The 17,416-nt window shown below is 37.3% G+C and overlaps 2 protein-coding genes and 1 pseudogene across 2 annotated transcripts in view; 1 reads left to right on the forward strand and 2 right to left on the reverse strand.

Annotated features, from left to right (window-relative positions):
• The window catches only part of B3GNTL1 (UDP-GlcNAc:betaGal beta-1,3-N-acetylglucosaminyltransferase like 1), a 211,678-nt gene extending 195,946 nt beyond the window's left edge, over positions 1–15,732 (forward strand). The window contains exon 12 of the mRNA XM_074225199.1: positions 10,851–15,732. Within this exon, the coding sequence (XP_074081300.1) occupies positions 10,851–10,940 (90 nt within the window). The 3' untranslated portion in view covers positions 10,941–15,732. The remainder of the gene's footprint in view (positions 1–10,850) is intronic.
• The window catches only part of TBCD (tubulin folding cofactor D), a 401,955-nt gene that overhangs the window by 95,314 nt on the left and 289,225 nt on the right, over positions 1–17,416 (reverse strand). Inside the window, exon 27 of the mRNA XM_074225195.1 lies at positions 11,957–12,038. Within this exon, the coding sequence (XP_074081296.1) occupies positions 11,957–12,038 (82 nt within the window). The remainder of the gene's footprint in view (positions 1–11,956; positions 12,039–17,416) is intronic.
• Positions 6,385–9,439, reverse strand: LOC141510875 (E3 ubiquitin-protein ligase RING1 pseudogene; annotated as a pseudogene).

Genomic DNA, 17,416 nt, shown 5'->3' on the forward strand with positions numbered 1-17,416 from the left:
AAAGTCTTTTTAATTGGATCAAAGATAAAGCAGATGTCATTAACATACCAATATAATTCAATATTGTATTTGAAATGCTAGCTTTAGCAATAAGATGAGAAAAAGAAGTTGAAGAAATAAGAATAGACACAAAGGAAAAAAAATCATCTCCCTTTGCTGATGATATAAGAACTTAGTAAACCAACTAAAAAATATTGACACTATTAACAACTTTAGCAAACATATAGTATATAAAATAAACTCAAAGAAATCAGCATTTCTATATAATCAATAAAACTCTGCAGGAAGAAATGGAAAGAGAAACTTCATTTAAAATAACTTCAGACAGCACAATATACTTGGAAATTTATCTGTCAAGAAACACACAGGAACTATCTGAATGCAATTGCAAAACACACTTCACACAAATAAAGACAGCTCTAAACAACTGGTCAAATATTAAGTATTCATAATCAATATAATTAAAAATGATAAAAAATTATAATAATTTCTAAATTAGTTTACTTATTCAATGCCATATCAAACAAACTACCAAAGAATTATGTTATAGAGGTAGAAAAAAAGAAAAACAAAGTTCAACTGGAGAAACAAAAGTCAATAATATCAAGGAATTCAATGAACAAAAAGGGAAGAAACATGACCTAGGACCATTAATTCAAAAATGTTTTTATTAGATCTTTTTTGTGATGGCAAAGAAATAGAAACTGAAGGGATTGTCATCCACTCAGGGAGAATGACAAAACCAATGGCTTAACCAGTTTGTGATGTGATGTTCTTGTGTTATAAGAAATGAAGAAGGGGTTATTTTCAGAAAAACCTGAGAAGATTTACATTAACTGATGCAAAGTAAAGTGAACATGGTATAAAGAAACAGCAATATTATAATACATAACTCTTAAAGAATTAGCTACTCTGACAATAATTCAATAGGAGTCATGAAAAATACTATTCAAAATCAGATAGAAAACTGATGGACTCTAATTGCAGATTCATCTTTCCCCCCTTTTTTCTTGCCCCCCCCACAATGTGGTTAATATGGGAAAATTTAATATAACTTCATATTTATAATGGGTAATGTATTTATTGTCTTCTAAGTGGGTGAGGAGGTGGATGGAGAAAAGAGAATTTGGAACTCAAAAATTAAAAATGGAAAACAACAAAAACATATGAGGTAGAATCAAGATTATACCTTTATACCTTTTATACCATTATACCTTTTCTATAATTACCTATAAAATGCACCAGACTAACTTCTAATCCAGAAAAAGTCAGTGTATCTTATTTTGAAACTATGTCATCTTAAGGAAGCAGAAATGTTTGTGGTAACTGGGAATTGATTCTGGCCAGATATGAATACAATGTAGGGTATTCAATCATATTTTTAAAAGTTTTTATGGAAACAATAGACAATATATTTTGATTTGCCATTTTAGTGAGAGCTCTGCATAACTTCATTTACTAAAACTTAATGTAAACCTACAGTGGGTCGCATAAAATCATAATGCAGGAGCATAAGGCCACATTTTGAACAACCCTGATGTACAGCATTCCAGTGCCCAGGAACTGAAAGGAGAAATAAACAGGGAACCAGGTTAGGAAAGACTGAGACAGAGATTCCAGAGGATCCTTGAAATAACACTAGATGGAGGACAAGTGCTATATGGAAGCTGTTTCTCACTGTTCTAGATCATAAATCCAGGGAAAAGAGGATTAATGATATATACAAATGTGAAAGCTAGTCATACAATGAGCAATGAACAAGATCCAAACATGCAGTTATATGGCCTGGGTTACCAGGAACATAATAGTAGTGATTCAGTTCTAGCCATTAACCCAGCAAGGAAGCTTGTAGTGGTATAACCAGGGCAAGAGTCCCAGATTGAAGAGGAGGTGACTATCTGCGACTAAATGCAACAGTTTTCTGAAATTCATAGCTGAGGACAGATTCATATTTATAGGGTTCAGACAAATTTGAGAGAATGTCTAATATATGTACTTGATAACTTCTGGATGGAAACAAAGCCCTACCTCTAATTATCACTAAGGGCAAGTAAGATAAGATTGAACATGTTTCAGACATTTGAAAATGAAAAAATCTGGTGCACAGAAACAGCTATAAGGAAGAGGGTTGATTTAATGCTGCCACTTGTTTTGTAAGGTGGTCAAAGAGGTCTTCGAGTCTGGGATTCCACCAGCACTCACTTTACTTAAGGACATGAAGAACTTTCTTGCAGAGAGAACAGATCAATTAATGCTGGCCGCAGGAATGATACCCTATTGCAGCAAACAAGCCATTCAAGAATCATTTGCACATGGAAATCAATGACTACAATGAAAATAGAATGGAGAGAAATCAGTGAGGAAACTTTGTAAAGCCTAGCCTGCAAGAGGTTGTGAACTGGGGGAAGAATGGGTTAAGATCACTAACAGTTGTAATGCCAATGCTCTACAAGCAGGTTACATGGAAAGAAGTCCTCATTTAAGGAGAGCTCTATTGCTAAACATGAGAGACTGGGGCCAATGGTTCCACAGGAAATTGAAGTGCAAGAAATTCAAGCTGGAATCAAGGATCTGAAGTAATGACAATGTTCCAGAAGAAGATGACACAACTATATTTGAAAAACTGTAGAATGTTGTACATGAATAAATGTGGATTACTGTACATGAAAAAAAAAAGAAGATATCCCCTGAAAATAAGCCCTAATGCATCTTTTGGAGCAAAAAGTAATATAAGACTCAGTCTTGTTTTGGCGGAATAGTATATGCTAAGTAGTGTGCTAAGTGCCAAGGATACAAAGAGGCAAAAATACTGTCCCAAGCATCAAGGAGTATATAATCTAATGGGGGAGATAATATGCAAATAAATATAAGAAGTAAACTACATACAGAATAAACAGAGGATATTTAGGCAAAGTTTCCTGCAGTGATGGGATTTTAGTTGAGATTTAAAGGAAGCCAGGGAGAATTAGCATAGAGGAAAAGGGACAGTGTTCTCTGCTTGCTTACATGCTTCCAAGCCTGGAAAATGAGGTTTACAACTTTCATGCAGAAAATAACTCTTTGAAAATTAGAATTGCAGTGAAAGGTAGAGTTAAGATTGTGAAGAAAAGGGAAAGACTTGCCTGAACCCCCCCCCCCAATTCCTCTGAACAACTTTAAAAATGGCCTCAAAACAAATTCCAGAGCAGCAGAACCCATAAATAAAAGTGGCATGAAACAATTTTCCAGTGCAAGACAACTTAAGAATGTTAGCTAGGGTGAGAGTGGAGCACAATCCAACGCAGGCCATGCCAGGGCAGAATGGGCCCCCAGTAAATGGACCATGGGAGTGACTGGATCAGTGGCTATGGCAGTGGCCTCCAGAGCTCTCAACCCACAGAAGGGAAAGGGATCAAACAACTAAAAGGTCAGAAAGAGATTTTGGGGGTCTCCTTGCTGGCATGGAGGCAGAACTCTGTTGTTTTGCATAGTCTTGGGTAGCAGTGTAGCATAACAGAGCTGGCAGCTGCACGGGAGTGGGGACCCTGCTCACAGTTATGGGGCAGAAAAGAGTTTCTGGTCACTCACAGACCAGAGCACAGGTTAGGAGAGCAGTAAACATACTTCCCCTTTGATCATATAATCTTGTAAGAATTGAACACTTACAAATCCCTAGAGGTATCTCTGAAACTTGCTGCACAAAATCCCTGATGCTTAGGGCGTCCTCCACCCTGGAAGCAGGTATCCATTTTAATAAAAAGTTTAAATTTAAGAAATAGATTGGAAAATGAGTAAACAACAGAAAAAAATTCTGACTATAAAAGTTACATGGTGAAGATCAAAACATACACTCAGAAGAAGACAACAAAGTCAAAAAGCCTCAAAAGGAAATATAAATTGGGCTCAGGCCAGGAAAGAGCCCAAAAAGAATTTTAAAAATCAAGTTAAGAGAAGTAGAGAAAAAATTGCAAAGAGAAGTGATGCAAGAAAATTTAAAAAAAAGAAAAGAGCAAACAGCTTGGTAGAAGAGGCACAAAAAAATTAAGAAGATAAAACCTTAAAAAACAAGACTGGGCCAAAAAGGTACAAAAATCCAATAGAAGAATGCCTCTTAAAAGCAGAATTGGTAAAATGGAAAAAAGATATACTAAAAAGATAAAAGTAGAATAAATAAATGGAAAAAAGGGAATAAAAGCTCAATGAAGAAAACAATTTGTTAAAAATTAGAATTGAATAAGTAAAAGTTGATATTTGTCTTTCATTCTCAAATAAGACAATGCCATGACAAGTAAATACATTATGAGACATCAATAAATAATAAAATGGAAAAAAACCCCAGAAGATAATTTGAACTAACTCATTGGAAAAAAACTGACCTATAATACAGATCAAGGAAAGAACTTTAAAAAATTTGGACTACCTGAAAGCCATGATCCAAAAAAGAGCCTAATCATAATGTTCTTTTATCAAATGTTCTTTTATCAAAAAAAAAAAAACCCAACTCCTTTGATACTATAGAACTAGGGGGTCAAATTGAAACTCAAGACATTCCAAAACCAAAAACTCCCTGGGAAAATTATAGCCAAATTTCAGAGCTCCCAGGTCAAGGAGAAATGACTGCAGTCACATTGAAACAATTCAAATAGGATGGATAATACAAGGTTTAATAACTTCTACATCAAAGTATTGAATTGTTTGGAATATGATTTTCCAAAGGTCAAAGGAGCTAGGATTACAACCAAGAATCATCTACCTAGCAAAACTGAGTATAACACTTTAGGGTAAAAATGGATATTCAATAAATTTGAGGATCTTCAAACATTCCTGATGAAAAGAGCTGAATTGAATAGTGTTACGAAGGATAGGACTAATATCAAGACCAATTATCAGCCAAGTAGGCTATAGGAAAGAGCAGAAATTTTTTTCTGATAAATTAAATAATAGTGGTTGAGAAAAATTACAAAAGAAAATTCCTCCTATGGAAGAAAGAATTGGAAAGTAAATTAATAGCCAGCAGAAGAAGTACAAATTCTCTGAAATTTAGAATAGAAAAAACAGAAGATATACATTTTATCTTTAGGCAAAATTGACCAAGTAGTAGAGCAACGGGTATAAAACTCAAAACAGAAAAAGGGGTCACTAATCCTTACATAAGTCTGACTATGGATCTTGGGCCCTTTGTCTTCTTTAACTCCTGGAATAGGCCTTGTTTTCTTATACTTTCAGGAGACACTATCTTATTCAATACTTTTTTTTTTTTAGGTTTTTGCAAGGCAAACAGGGATTAAGTGGCTTGCCTAAGGGCACAAAGCTAGATAATAATTTAGTGTCTGAAGCAGGATTTGAACCCAGGTACTCCTGACTCCAGGGCCAGTGCTCTATCCACTGCGCCACCTAGCCACCCCTTATTCAATACTTCTTAAATACAAATACTTTTATTTTTGTTTATGATTGCTTCCAAATGGTCATACATATTTACTATTTTTATGGTATTATTTAATTAATGTCTGCATTTTAGCTAAGGTTATTTCACTAGCAGTGTTTTAAGGTTCTCTATTTCATTAAAGATTCATATATAATCATAGGATTACAAATTTTTCTGGATAAATTATTCCAGATTGTAACATATATGGATGCATATGTATTTATATATACACATATATACACAAATATATGCCCGCCCATCTCTTTTTCCCTTTTTAAATAAAAATTTTAGATTTTGGCTATGATACTCTATTTTCTAATCAAACTATAATGTAAAATGATTTATTCAAATATGGTATACAGGTATTTGGTCATGGCTTTCAAGTTGTCTAATGATTAGAATATTTTCTCCATGAAATATTTTCTAGGATAATTGCATTTTATATGGGATATCTTAAATTTTCTTCTACTTTTAAAATTTTGTTTTAATATTTCTTGTATCATGGAGTCATTCATTTCCTGTTTGATCCATTCTAATTTTCAACAAATTTATTAACTTAGGAGCGGCTAGGTGGCACAGTGGATAGAGCATGGGCCATGGAGTCAGGAGTACCTGGTTCAAATCCGGTCTCAGACACTTAATAATTACCTAGCTGTGTGGCCTTGGGCAAGCCACTTAACCCTGTTTGCCTTGCAAAAACCTAAAAGAAATTTATAAACTTGGGTAAAGATCTGCACCTTTTGTAATTAACTGTTAATTCTCCATCTTTTAGTACTCTCATTTCTTTCACATTCTTTCCTCTTTAGGACTCATTTCATTTATAACATTTTTTGACTCTTGTGTCATTTCTCCCAGGAATTCTATTTGATCATATGGCTAATCTATATTTGAATTTGAGGTATATATATATAAATATATATATATATATATATATATATATATATATATATATATATATATTTGGGAAAATCATTCTCTTCTAGGTTTTTGTTTTGGATGCCTCAGGCTCCATAATAGCTATTCACCCTTGTCTTTTTTTTTTTTATTACTTTTGCTTCTAATCTCAATTCCTGAATTGAGACTTTGTGTAAGGGTCGGATTTTCACAATTTTGGAGAGAATAATGGCCCTTTATTATATTTTCTATGTCTTTATGCCATCACTATCTCCAGTTATTGGACCAAAGTGCAAACTTCAAGGACCTCAGTAGCAGTTCACACCAGGTAATTGAAATAGAACTAGCTCTAGTCATTGAGATGGAAGCTCTGACCCAGATATTTGAGTTTAACCTGAGACACTGCTCAGGGGTAAGAGTGATAAAGCTACAGTCTCATCCCTTAGTCTGTATTTCTTTCTCTGTGAGTCTTTAATGTCTATTCTTCCTTGTCCTTATTCAAGTTCAACCTAATAGCAAGCAAATCCAAATCTCCATTCTGAATTCACAGTCCTGCTCTGCAGTCTGAATGATAAAGTTAAATGTTCACCTCTCATTCCCATCCCTCACACAGACAAAGGTTCATTTGCCTGAAGATATGATGTGGTCCTTCCTGATTGGTCCTCCATCTGATTGCCCAAATGTCTTTTTCTGATTATCTTTCCCTGATGATCTTGGCTGAAAAAAATTACTTACTATGGTTTCTCCTTGAATTTCTGAATCATTACTTAGTCTGATGTTCTTCATCAATCTTCACAGGAGCTGTTGGAATTAGCCTGTACTACTTCCTCATTTCCTTCATCTTTGCTAGCATTTAAGAGACATTGTTGTAAGGGGCAGCTAGGTGAGCAGTGGATAGAGCACAGGACCTGGAGTCAAGAGGACCTGAGTTCAAAATCCAACCACAGTGTGACCTTGGGCAAGTCACTTAACCCCATTACCTTGCAAAAACTAAAGAGAGAGAGAGAGAGAGAGAGAGAGAGAGAGAGAGAGAGAGAGAGAGAGAGAGAGAGAGAGGAAGAGGAGACAGACAGACAGACATTGTTAACTAAGAAATGGAAAGGTTTTAGCAACTGTTTGGATATTTGTGGATAGAATGAAAGTAAGGAGTCAAGAATGAAATCAAGTCTGTAAATCTTATTGACAGAAAGCATGGCAGAAACCCCAAAAGAAATAAAGAAATGGTGTAGAAGGGTGCACTTTGAAAGAAAAAAGCAACAAGATCTGAAATTTAAGGTATGTTTGTTCACTTTGTGTGCTTCAAAGACTTGTGTCTTACCCAAAGAGGCAGAAGGTCTTTACTCATGAATCACCTGCCTTAAGAGTATAGGACTCAACCTCTGAGGAATATCTCCCCCCCCCCCAAGTCAGAAGTTGAACCAGGGAATAGGAGGTGGGGATGCTAATGAACTGAGAAGAATTTTCCTAACTTGACCTGTGGAGCTACTACAACGCGTGATTGGGAATATAGTTAGATTATAAGACCCTATGGAACTTGAAGTCAAGTACAGGCAGACAGAGGTTGGATGCTTGCTCAGAAGAAGAGGGGAATGAAATGAGTGTTGGATGATGCTGGCTAAAGGGTTGGTATGGCTGTATCAGAGGAAAATTCAAGATCTGACTATCTCTTAGAGAGGTTAGAGTTAAGCTTATCTTGTCACCCTCTAACTTGTTGAGAACATGACTATTTGGGGTCATGCTAACCCCTTTAGGGGCTAGTATTTTATAGATCATTGGTGAAAACCATTCACATAAAAACTTAAGCACATACTGTTTTGTACTATTTAATTTTCAATTGGGCAACTTTTTCTGAATATAAAGGAAGGTAAACTCTTGGTTTTTTTTGGAAGAAAAAAAAGCAAATGCGTTGTTGTTGGGGGAAAGGGAGGTTTTTCTCCCTCTACAACATCCCCATTATCTAAGGGAGGTGACTGGTGAATAGAAAAGGAAGGAGTTGGGGGCGCACACCCCACTCTGTACAATATAGAAGAATCTGATATAGACACTTTGTATAAAAGCCACTTGTTCTCATCGATGTCCTCTCGCCGGCCTGCCGGGCAGGGTAATGAGGTGGGGAGAACACAGACCTGGAGGCAGAGTTAGGACATACACACAGAAGCCCTATGACCCCCATCCCCTCGGGTCACTTGGGGTCCTTAGTGGGGGCATAGCACAGCTCCAGGGGTCTGGACACCTTCCAGAACTTCTCATTCACCAACTCCAGGGTCAGTGAGCCATTCAGAGTGGTGAAAGCTCCTCCCCCAGGTGCCATGTAGATGGTATGCTGCTTCTCACTGACGCCCTCCAGGCTGGGCAAGGCTGGCTCCTCTGGTCCATCAGTTCCTCCACCTCCCTCGGGTCCTCCAGCTTCTGGAACTCCTCCACCCGGTGCTCCAGGCTCCCCAGCCTCTTGTTGCAATCCTTAGAGCCAGGTACTTAGCGGGGAGGTCAACTGTGGCATCCCCCGGTGTTTTCACATATCTAGTCTGACTGTATTCTCCTTTTTCGACCAGCAGAGGATGGGCCCGGAACACAAGCGCGATCTCTCCTCCTGGCTCTGGAGGACGGGGAGCCCCGGGTGGGCCCAGGGCCCCCCCCAGCGGGCCCCCAGCATCCTCAGAACCTGTCCCTCCACTACTAGCCCCTACGACACTTGGTCTGGGTCGCTCGGGGGCAGGTCCGGGGGTGCATGCCCGCGCCCCTCTCCCTCCCCACCACTCACTGCTGTTGCCTGGTCTGACTCTGGCATCGCCTCGGCGCCCGCTGGGCCCGGTGCAGCGCCTGCGTCCGGAGCCCCGGGCTTGCTGGTTGGGCGGACGCAGGGCGGGGGGCTCCTGATGTGCCCCCTACTCCTCTCGCTTGGATGCCAGCTCCGTCGGACGAGTGGGGCACTCTTGCTCCCACGGCGCAGGGCAGCGACAACGCAGGGCGCGCCTTCGTGGTCACGTGAGCTCCGGGATGGGGGCCGCACTCTGCGCCCATGATCTGCGGGGCTCTGCACGGCTGGGGTCGCCATGGTGACAAGACCCCCCCCCCCGTCGGGGGGCAGAGAAGGCCCCGAGGGGCGGCCGGGGACCCCGCGGGGCGAGGGCTGCCCCTCATTGGCACAGTGACACACACACGTGACACGCCTTCTCCACGTGCGGCCCAGAGGTGGGGCGGCACTGGTCTGGTGACTCTTTTTTTTAGGTTTTTTTTTTTTGTAAGGCAATGGGGTTAAGTAGCTTGCCCAAGGCCACACAGCTGGGTAATTATTAAGTGTCTGAGACCGGATTTGAACCCAGGTACTCCTGACTCCAAGGCCGGTGCTTTATCCACTGCGCCACCTAGCCGCCCCTTGGCCCGGTAACTCTTAAAAAAAAATTTTTTTTTAAGGTTTTTGCAAAGCAAATGGGGCTAAGTGGCTTGCCCAAGGCCACATAGCTAGGTAATTATTAAGTGTCTGAGACCGGATTTGAACCCAGCTCCTCCTGACTCCAGGGCTGGTGCTTTATCCACTGCCCCACCTAGCCATCCCCTGGAAGGTAAGCTATTGAAGGAAATACTTAATATTTTATAACAACTACTCCTGTTGTTTTAAATTTTCAAGTCTTAATTCTCATTATATTATAAAACATAAGGACAGCCTTTAGTTTTATTTTTTTATATCCCCTTTATAACACAAAAGAATGTTTTGCATATGATGAATTCTCAAGAAGTGGACTGATGTGAATTAAGTTTTTGTCTTACAATCTTCTATTTTCTCTTCATTCTCAAAAATGCTCATGCTAGAGAAATGACCAAATGTTTTTTTTCAACTAAATGACATTACCCCTTCCAATATCTTCCCAACTTTTTCCAAATTCTATGAACAAATCACCCTAAACACTTTCAAACTATAAAGACGGGAGGCCCAAAAAGGTGATAAGATGGTACAATATACAATTTCTTTTGTACTGGCCTTGAAAAGATTCTTATTCTAAAATTTCCAAATTCTAATGTTGCAAAATTCTTCTAACCACAAAGACCACAATGTGATACTCCTAGTAAAACAGTCAAAGTAGGCTATTGCAAAGGAAAAGACGCTTTGACTTAGAGTAAAAACGATCATGTTAGTTATAGCAACTAGTTACAACTTCTGCAGATTTTAGTTTCCTGATATGAAATTATGCTTAAACGATCTATCTCACAGACAAAATAGTATAGTAGAAACATAAGACTTGTGGCAAAATTCCACCTCTGATACTTTCTGCCTGTATGACTTTGAGTAAGTTATTTTCCATTTGTGGTCTTCAGATTATTTTTAAGGTGTCATTCACATCCAATTTTATGAATTTGTATTGAAGTTATTTGTGAGAATATGCTTCATAAGTTGAAAGGTTTACAAATATGTAACATTACTGTAAAAATAGTTCTTCATCAAATTGAGACCTCGAAAATTAGAAGCCACACTTCCTGACCATCTTCCCTTTAAGTTTAGTATCACAAGACATTCTATTGAAAAATGGTAATTTTCCAATACGGTATTTTACAGTGCAGATCCGAGAACTACCAGGAGGAGAGTGGCAAACCTACTCCTCATCCATCAGCCATGAAGTCACAGCCTATCTTATTGAAAGATTGAATCCCTTCACCTCCTACAAGCTGCGCCTGAAAAATGGTACTTCTTGGTCATATGTAATATTATATTCCTCATATACTGATTATACTAGAAAAAAAGAAATATACTTTAAATTGTTTCAAATTCAAAAGAAATTCTAATTCTAAAAGAAATAACTTTATTTAGTAGTTTATTTATTGGCAATATTTTACATTACTAACAAATAATTGCCTTATGGGGTATGTAAACAGAACTTCATTCAAGAACTAACACTAACTCAGGGGGTTCTAAATTTTTTTTTTCATGATATGTAATTCTTTGTCACTCTGGTGAAACCTATGGATCCTTTTACAGAATAATGTTTTTAAATGCATGAAGTAAATCACATAAAATAACAAAAGTCAATCAGTTTCATGATGACAATACTCACAATATTCAACACTTATATAGTGCATATTAGGTGCCAGGTACTGTGCTAAGTGTTTTAACATTTTTATGTCATTTGATCCTCATAATAACCCTGGGAAGGTAGATGTTATTATTATCCCCATTTTACAGAAGAGGAAAGTAAGATAAATAGAGGTTAAGTCACTTGTTCACGCAACTAATAAGTGTCTTGAGGCCAAATTTGAACTCAGGTCATCCTGACACTCCATCCTCTGTTATCTAGCATCAAATAAAGATGTCATTCATTTCCCACTCAAGTTCATGGACTCCTTCAAGTCTATTCAAAGATCACTTGCCCTATGGACCTCAGATTAAGAACCCCTGCTATTAAGGGTATTATCCTATCTCTTCCATCCCTGCAGGGCAATATTTCGCATAGAACAAAAACTTGTATACATTAATTATTACCTAAGTATGTTTTCCAGTGATTAAGTAAACCTTAAAATTATACACAACTAGGTTGGGCTTATAATTATACTAATCCACAGTGGTGGTGTGTGAAGGCCCCTTTCTCCATTCTCTATCAATGCATTCAACAGAGATAATTAATGGTATTAATTAAAGAAAACAGACAAGACATATGAATCACTTACCCTGTATAACAGGATCAGCTTCTCCTTGATGATTCAGGTAGTATTCATTGCACAATGCTGCCAGGGCTGAGACAGCAGCTTCCTAAAATAAAGTCAAACCTGGGAGGTTATAAAAAGCTTCTAATGCAGTAATTTATCTTGAAAAGACAACTAAAGAAGTAATTGTAAAATAAAAAATAAAAAATAAACTAAAAAAAGAAGTAATTGTACTATTAATGACTATAAGCACAGTGAGTCCATATTTTTCATCAATAAAAATAGAAACAGGTTGATATCATTGCTTTCAAAGATATATATATACTTTGCATATATTTTGGATATGTATATATATTTATGTTTTAAACTCATACCATAAAAGATTCTCTATGGAATCAAAACAGAGTAGGTAAACTTAAAGGCATTCTAAACACTAGATTCCCCCCCCCCCTTTTTATTTCACTGTATTATTTTATTCTAAAATTAGCTTATTTTTATCAATGAACTTCAACAGAAAAGATATTCAATGGAAAGACCACAACTGAGTTTCAAATCAGTATGACATCTGATAGCCTTAACTGTCAAGAGTATAAAGTAAGAAGACAGACGAAAATATTATTTTGAAAAAAAAAAAAAACGCTGTTCCCCTCCACAAGTCCTACATAGATTTAGATTTTTACAGAGATCATTTAGTTTGATTCACTTTACTTTTTAAACTTTATTTTTCTTCTTCCAATTCTCTTATCCCCAATGTGAAATTTAAAAAACCAAACAACCCCCCCCCCCAAAATCTTGTAACAACACAGATATCCTGTAAATCCAGGATTATTTGCATAAGGCTCTCTTAAAGAGTGGAAAGAATGATGATTCAAGGGGTGGAGTTGATGCAATCATTTTTGAGAGGAGAAACATTTTTCACTTTTGCTAGAAGAAAGATATAAAACTAGCCATTCTTCAACAACAAACCCATAGAAGGGGGAAAAAAGTTTTGGAAGGTAGATATGCAGGGGAAAGCTGGCTGTTCATTTCTTTGATTTCTAACTTGCCAGCCCAAAGACTTAGGTGAATTTTCCTTTTGATGAGACTGTGATCTTTCTTTTGGTTGAGCAGAAAATCTCTGCTCCAAGTGCAGGGTTCTTTATTTAGGGTATTTTCTGTTATATTCTAATTTGAAGAATTTCTCTGATTGCTCGCTATTATTTGAATGAGTAAACAGCTTTGCATTATCATTTGTGTTTTTCTTTTTTTAAAAGGTTTTTGCAAGGCAAATGGGGTTAAGTAGCTTGCCCAAGAACACACAGCTAGGTAATTATTAAGTGTCTGAGGCTGGATTTGAACTCAGGTACTCCTGACTCCAGGGCAGGTGCTCTATCCACTGCACCACCTAGGCACCTGCATTTGTGCTTTTCAAAGTCAAGAGTCAAGTCTATGGTGTAGGCTTTGGGTTTTACCTTTATTATTTGAATTATACTTATATATTGCTCCTTTTTTTAAAAAAAATTATTCCTTTAAGCAATAGTAATTAGGAAAGTGAGGCAGGTAGGTGGCTCAGTGGATAGAGCACTGTGCTTAGAATCAGGAAGATCTGAGTTCAAATTTCATCTCCGATACTAATTGCATGAACCTGGACAAGTCACTCAATTGACCTCTTGTTTGCCTTAATCTTCTGAAAACAGAAATGACAAACTACTCTATAATATCTTTGCCAAGAGAACCTCATCGGTTATACTATGGTCCATAAAGATTAGACATGACTGAACAACTAAATAACAACACGGGAAAATAACTTGAACCTTAAAAAAAAATCATTCCCTAGAACAGCACTATTTAGAAGGGTAGATAGATATAATCTGAGGCAGTACTCTTCTCTCTCTGAAAAGAATAAAAGTCAGACTCATTTCCATTACTCCTCTAAAGCTAAGAAACAAGGTCTTTCTTAAAGAGGTGTTATTAAAGTGGCAGAAATCTATCAAATGCTTCTCTGTAATCTATGTTTAAACAATTCAGGTGAACACACATTTTTTTTTTAGGCTTTTGCAAGGCAAATGGGGTTAAGTGGTTTGCCCAAGGCCATACAGCTAGGTAATTATTAAGTGTCTGAGACTGGATTTGAACCCAGGTACTCCTGACTCCAAGGCTGGCAAATGAACATCACACATTACATCTTTTTTTTATTCAAATTTTGTTAAGTGACTTGCTCAAGGCCACACAGTTAGGCAATTATTAAGTGTCTGAGGCTGGATTTGAACTCAGGATCTGACTTCAGGGCTGGTGCTCGATCTGCTGTGACACCTAGCTGCCCCCCACACATTATATTTGTAATAAATATGCATTATGAAGCAAAAGAAATTTTCAAAATTATCCTAGTCCAAAAATGTTTGCATTTTGCAACTTGAATCTATCAGCCAATGTAAGGAGATAAGTAACTCAGGTTCATCATTAGTCCTCTGGAATTCTGCCAACCCACTTCAAAATGATTCATTTTATAACTGAGGAAAGTGAAGCCCAAAAAGTATGTTGGCTAATGTTCAGTGAAGAGGTGGGATTGATCTTTCACTTCAAAAAACAAAAAACAAAAAAACAAAAACAGTGCTATTTCTATGGATGTGCATGTGCAAAAATGGACTCTTATTTCATGTCATTCTCAAGAATTCAATGGTAATCACCTGAATTCAGTGAACATTTATTCGGTGCCTTCAATGTGCAAGTCACTTGTTAGGTGTGTGGGGGGGACACAAAGACAAAAATGAAAAAAGTTCTCTTTTTTAAAAAATGCATACATTTTTGGATGAATACAACATGTACATGGTATAGATAAGTAAATACAAATTAATTTCAAGGAGAAAGTATTAACTAAGTGAATCCCTGGATAGGAGATAGCAATAGAGTCATTCTTTGTAGGAAGCTAAGCGTTCTATGTGACTAAGGTGAGGAAGGAACACATTCCAAATATGGAAGAACATCTGTGCAAAAGGATAGATGTTGAAAATATAATTCTGCATATGTTAAACAAATAGAAGACTAGTTTGACTAAAAGTCAACTGTGTGTCTGTCATTCACTGATTTGTAACATAATCTTTAAAAGATCAATAATTTTATTAAAATAGAATTGGAAAAAACACAATTTATAATTTTTTTCCATGCTGATTTTTAAAAAACATTGTTTTTGGTTTTTAAATTTTATATTATTACAATATTCTTGTTGTGAGAGTAAACATAACCCCCCCCCAAAAAAACATGAGAAACCTCAAGAATAATGAGAGAAAAAAATTATACTTCAGTCCATGTTAGATTCCAATGGCTCTGTCTCTGGGATGAGTAACCTTCTTTATCATAAGTCCACCAGGGAAGTTGCTTCAATATTTTTACCACAGCTACTATTACTAGCTGTATTTCCCTCCATTCTATTCCTCCACTCTCATTTATTCCATTCTTTCCCCTTTCACCCTGTCCCTGTTCAGAAGTGTGTTGTATCTGAGTACTCTCTCCCATGATCTTGCCTCTCTTCCATCACCTACTCCCCCCTTCACACCCTCCCCCCATTTCCCCTTATCCCACTCCTTTCCTCTCATTTTTCTCTAAGGAAAGATAGATTTTTTTATACCCTAATAAGTATGCATGTTATTTCCTCTCTGAGCCATTTCTGATGAGAATGAAGGCTGACTCATTCTCCCCCACCTTCTCCCATTCCACTCCATTGTACAAGCTTCCTCTTGACTCCTATGTGAAATATCTTAGTCTTCCTCTCCTTTCTCTTCCTCCCAGTACTTTCCTTTATCACCCACTGACTCCATTATAGTAAAAAACTGTAATATACCATTATATTCAGCTCCTTCCTGTGCCTTGTCTACATGTGCTCCTTCTAGTTAACTCTTATAAATGAGAAAGTTCATATGAATTATCAATATCTTCTTCCCGTGCAGAAATACAAACAGTTCAACATCATTAAGTTGTTCACAATTAGTCCATCTCGGTCACCCGCTTGTTCACCTGAGTCTTGTACTTGGAGATCAAACATTCTGTTCAGCGCTGGTTGTTTCAATAGGAAAGATTGAAAGTCCCCTGTTTCATTGAAAGTCCATCTTCCCCCCTGAAAGAGGATGTTCAGTTTTGCTGAGTAGTTGATTCTCGGTTGTAAACCAAGCAATTTTGCCTTCCAATGTCCTCTGAGCCCTTAATGTAGATGCTGCCAGATCCTGTGTAATTCTGACTATAGAGCTACAGTAGTTGAATGGTTTGTTTCCTAGCACCTTTTGGTATTTTTTCTTTGACTTGAAAGTTCTGGAGTTTGATTACAATATTCTTGGAAGCTTTTCTTTTGGAATCTCTTTCAGGAGGTGATCAGTGAGTTCCCTCTATTTCTATTTTATCCTCTGCTTCTAGGATCTCAGAGAAATTTTGCAGTATTATTCCTTGAAAAATGAAGTCTAGGCTCTTTTCCTGTTGTCATGACTTTCAGGTTGTTCAATAATTTTTAAATTATCTCTTCTGGATCTGTTTTCAAGGTCGGTTGTTTTTCCAATGAGATATTTGACATTTTCTCCTATTTTTTTTTTGGTATTGTTTTATTTTTTCCTGATTTCTTGCAAAGTCATGGGCTTCCTTTAGTTCCATTCTTCATTTGAAGGAATTATTTTCTTTTTTTGTGTGTGTACTTAAAGATTTTATTTAGAGTTTTTAAATTTTATTTATTTAATTTTTTAGGTTTTTTTGCAAGGCAAATGGGGTTAAGTGGCTTGCCCAAGGCACACAGCTAGGTAATCATTAAGTGTCTGAGGCCAGATTTGAACTCAGGTACTCCTGACTCCAGCGCCCATGCTCTATCCACTGTGCCACCTAGATGCCCCATTTTATTCTTTTTAAATTAAAGATTTTATTTATTTTGAGTTTTACAATTTCCCCCTAATCTAACTTCCCTCCCCCCATCCCCCACAGAAAGCAATTTGCCAGTCTTTTCATTGTTTCCATGGCATACATTGATCCAAATTGAATGTGATGAGAGAGAAATCATAGTCTTAAGGAATATAAAGTATAAGAGGTAACAAGATCAGACAATAATATGTCAGTGTTTTTCCTAAATTAAAGTTCATAGTCCTTGGTCTTTGTTCAAACTCCACAGTTCTTTTGCAGAGAGCCCCAAATTGTCCCTGATTGTGGCACTGATGGAATGAGAGAGTCCATCAAGGTTGCATGGCTCCCATGTTTGTTTTTCTGGTCCTGCTTATCTTGCTCAGCATCAGTTCATGCAAATCCCTTCAGGCTTACCTGAATTCCCATCCCTACTGGTTTCTAACAGAACAATAGTGTTCCATGACATACATATACCACAGTTTGCTAAGCCGTTCCCCAATTGAAGGACATTTACTTGATTTCCAATTCTTTGCCACCACTAGGTGGCAAAGGGCTGCTATGAATATTTCTGTACAAGTGATGCTTTTACCCTTTTTCCATCATCTCTTCAGTGTATAGACCTAGTAGTGGTAT

The sequence above is a fragment of the Macrotis lagotis genome, chromosome 2 (assembly GCF_037893015.1).
Source record: "Macrotis lagotis isolate mMagLag1 chromosome 2, bilby.v1.9.chrom.fasta, whole genome shotgun sequence".
Classification (NCBI taxonomy): Eukaryota; Metazoa; Chordata; class Mammalia; order Peramelemorphia; family Peramelidae; genus Macrotis; species Macrotis lagotis.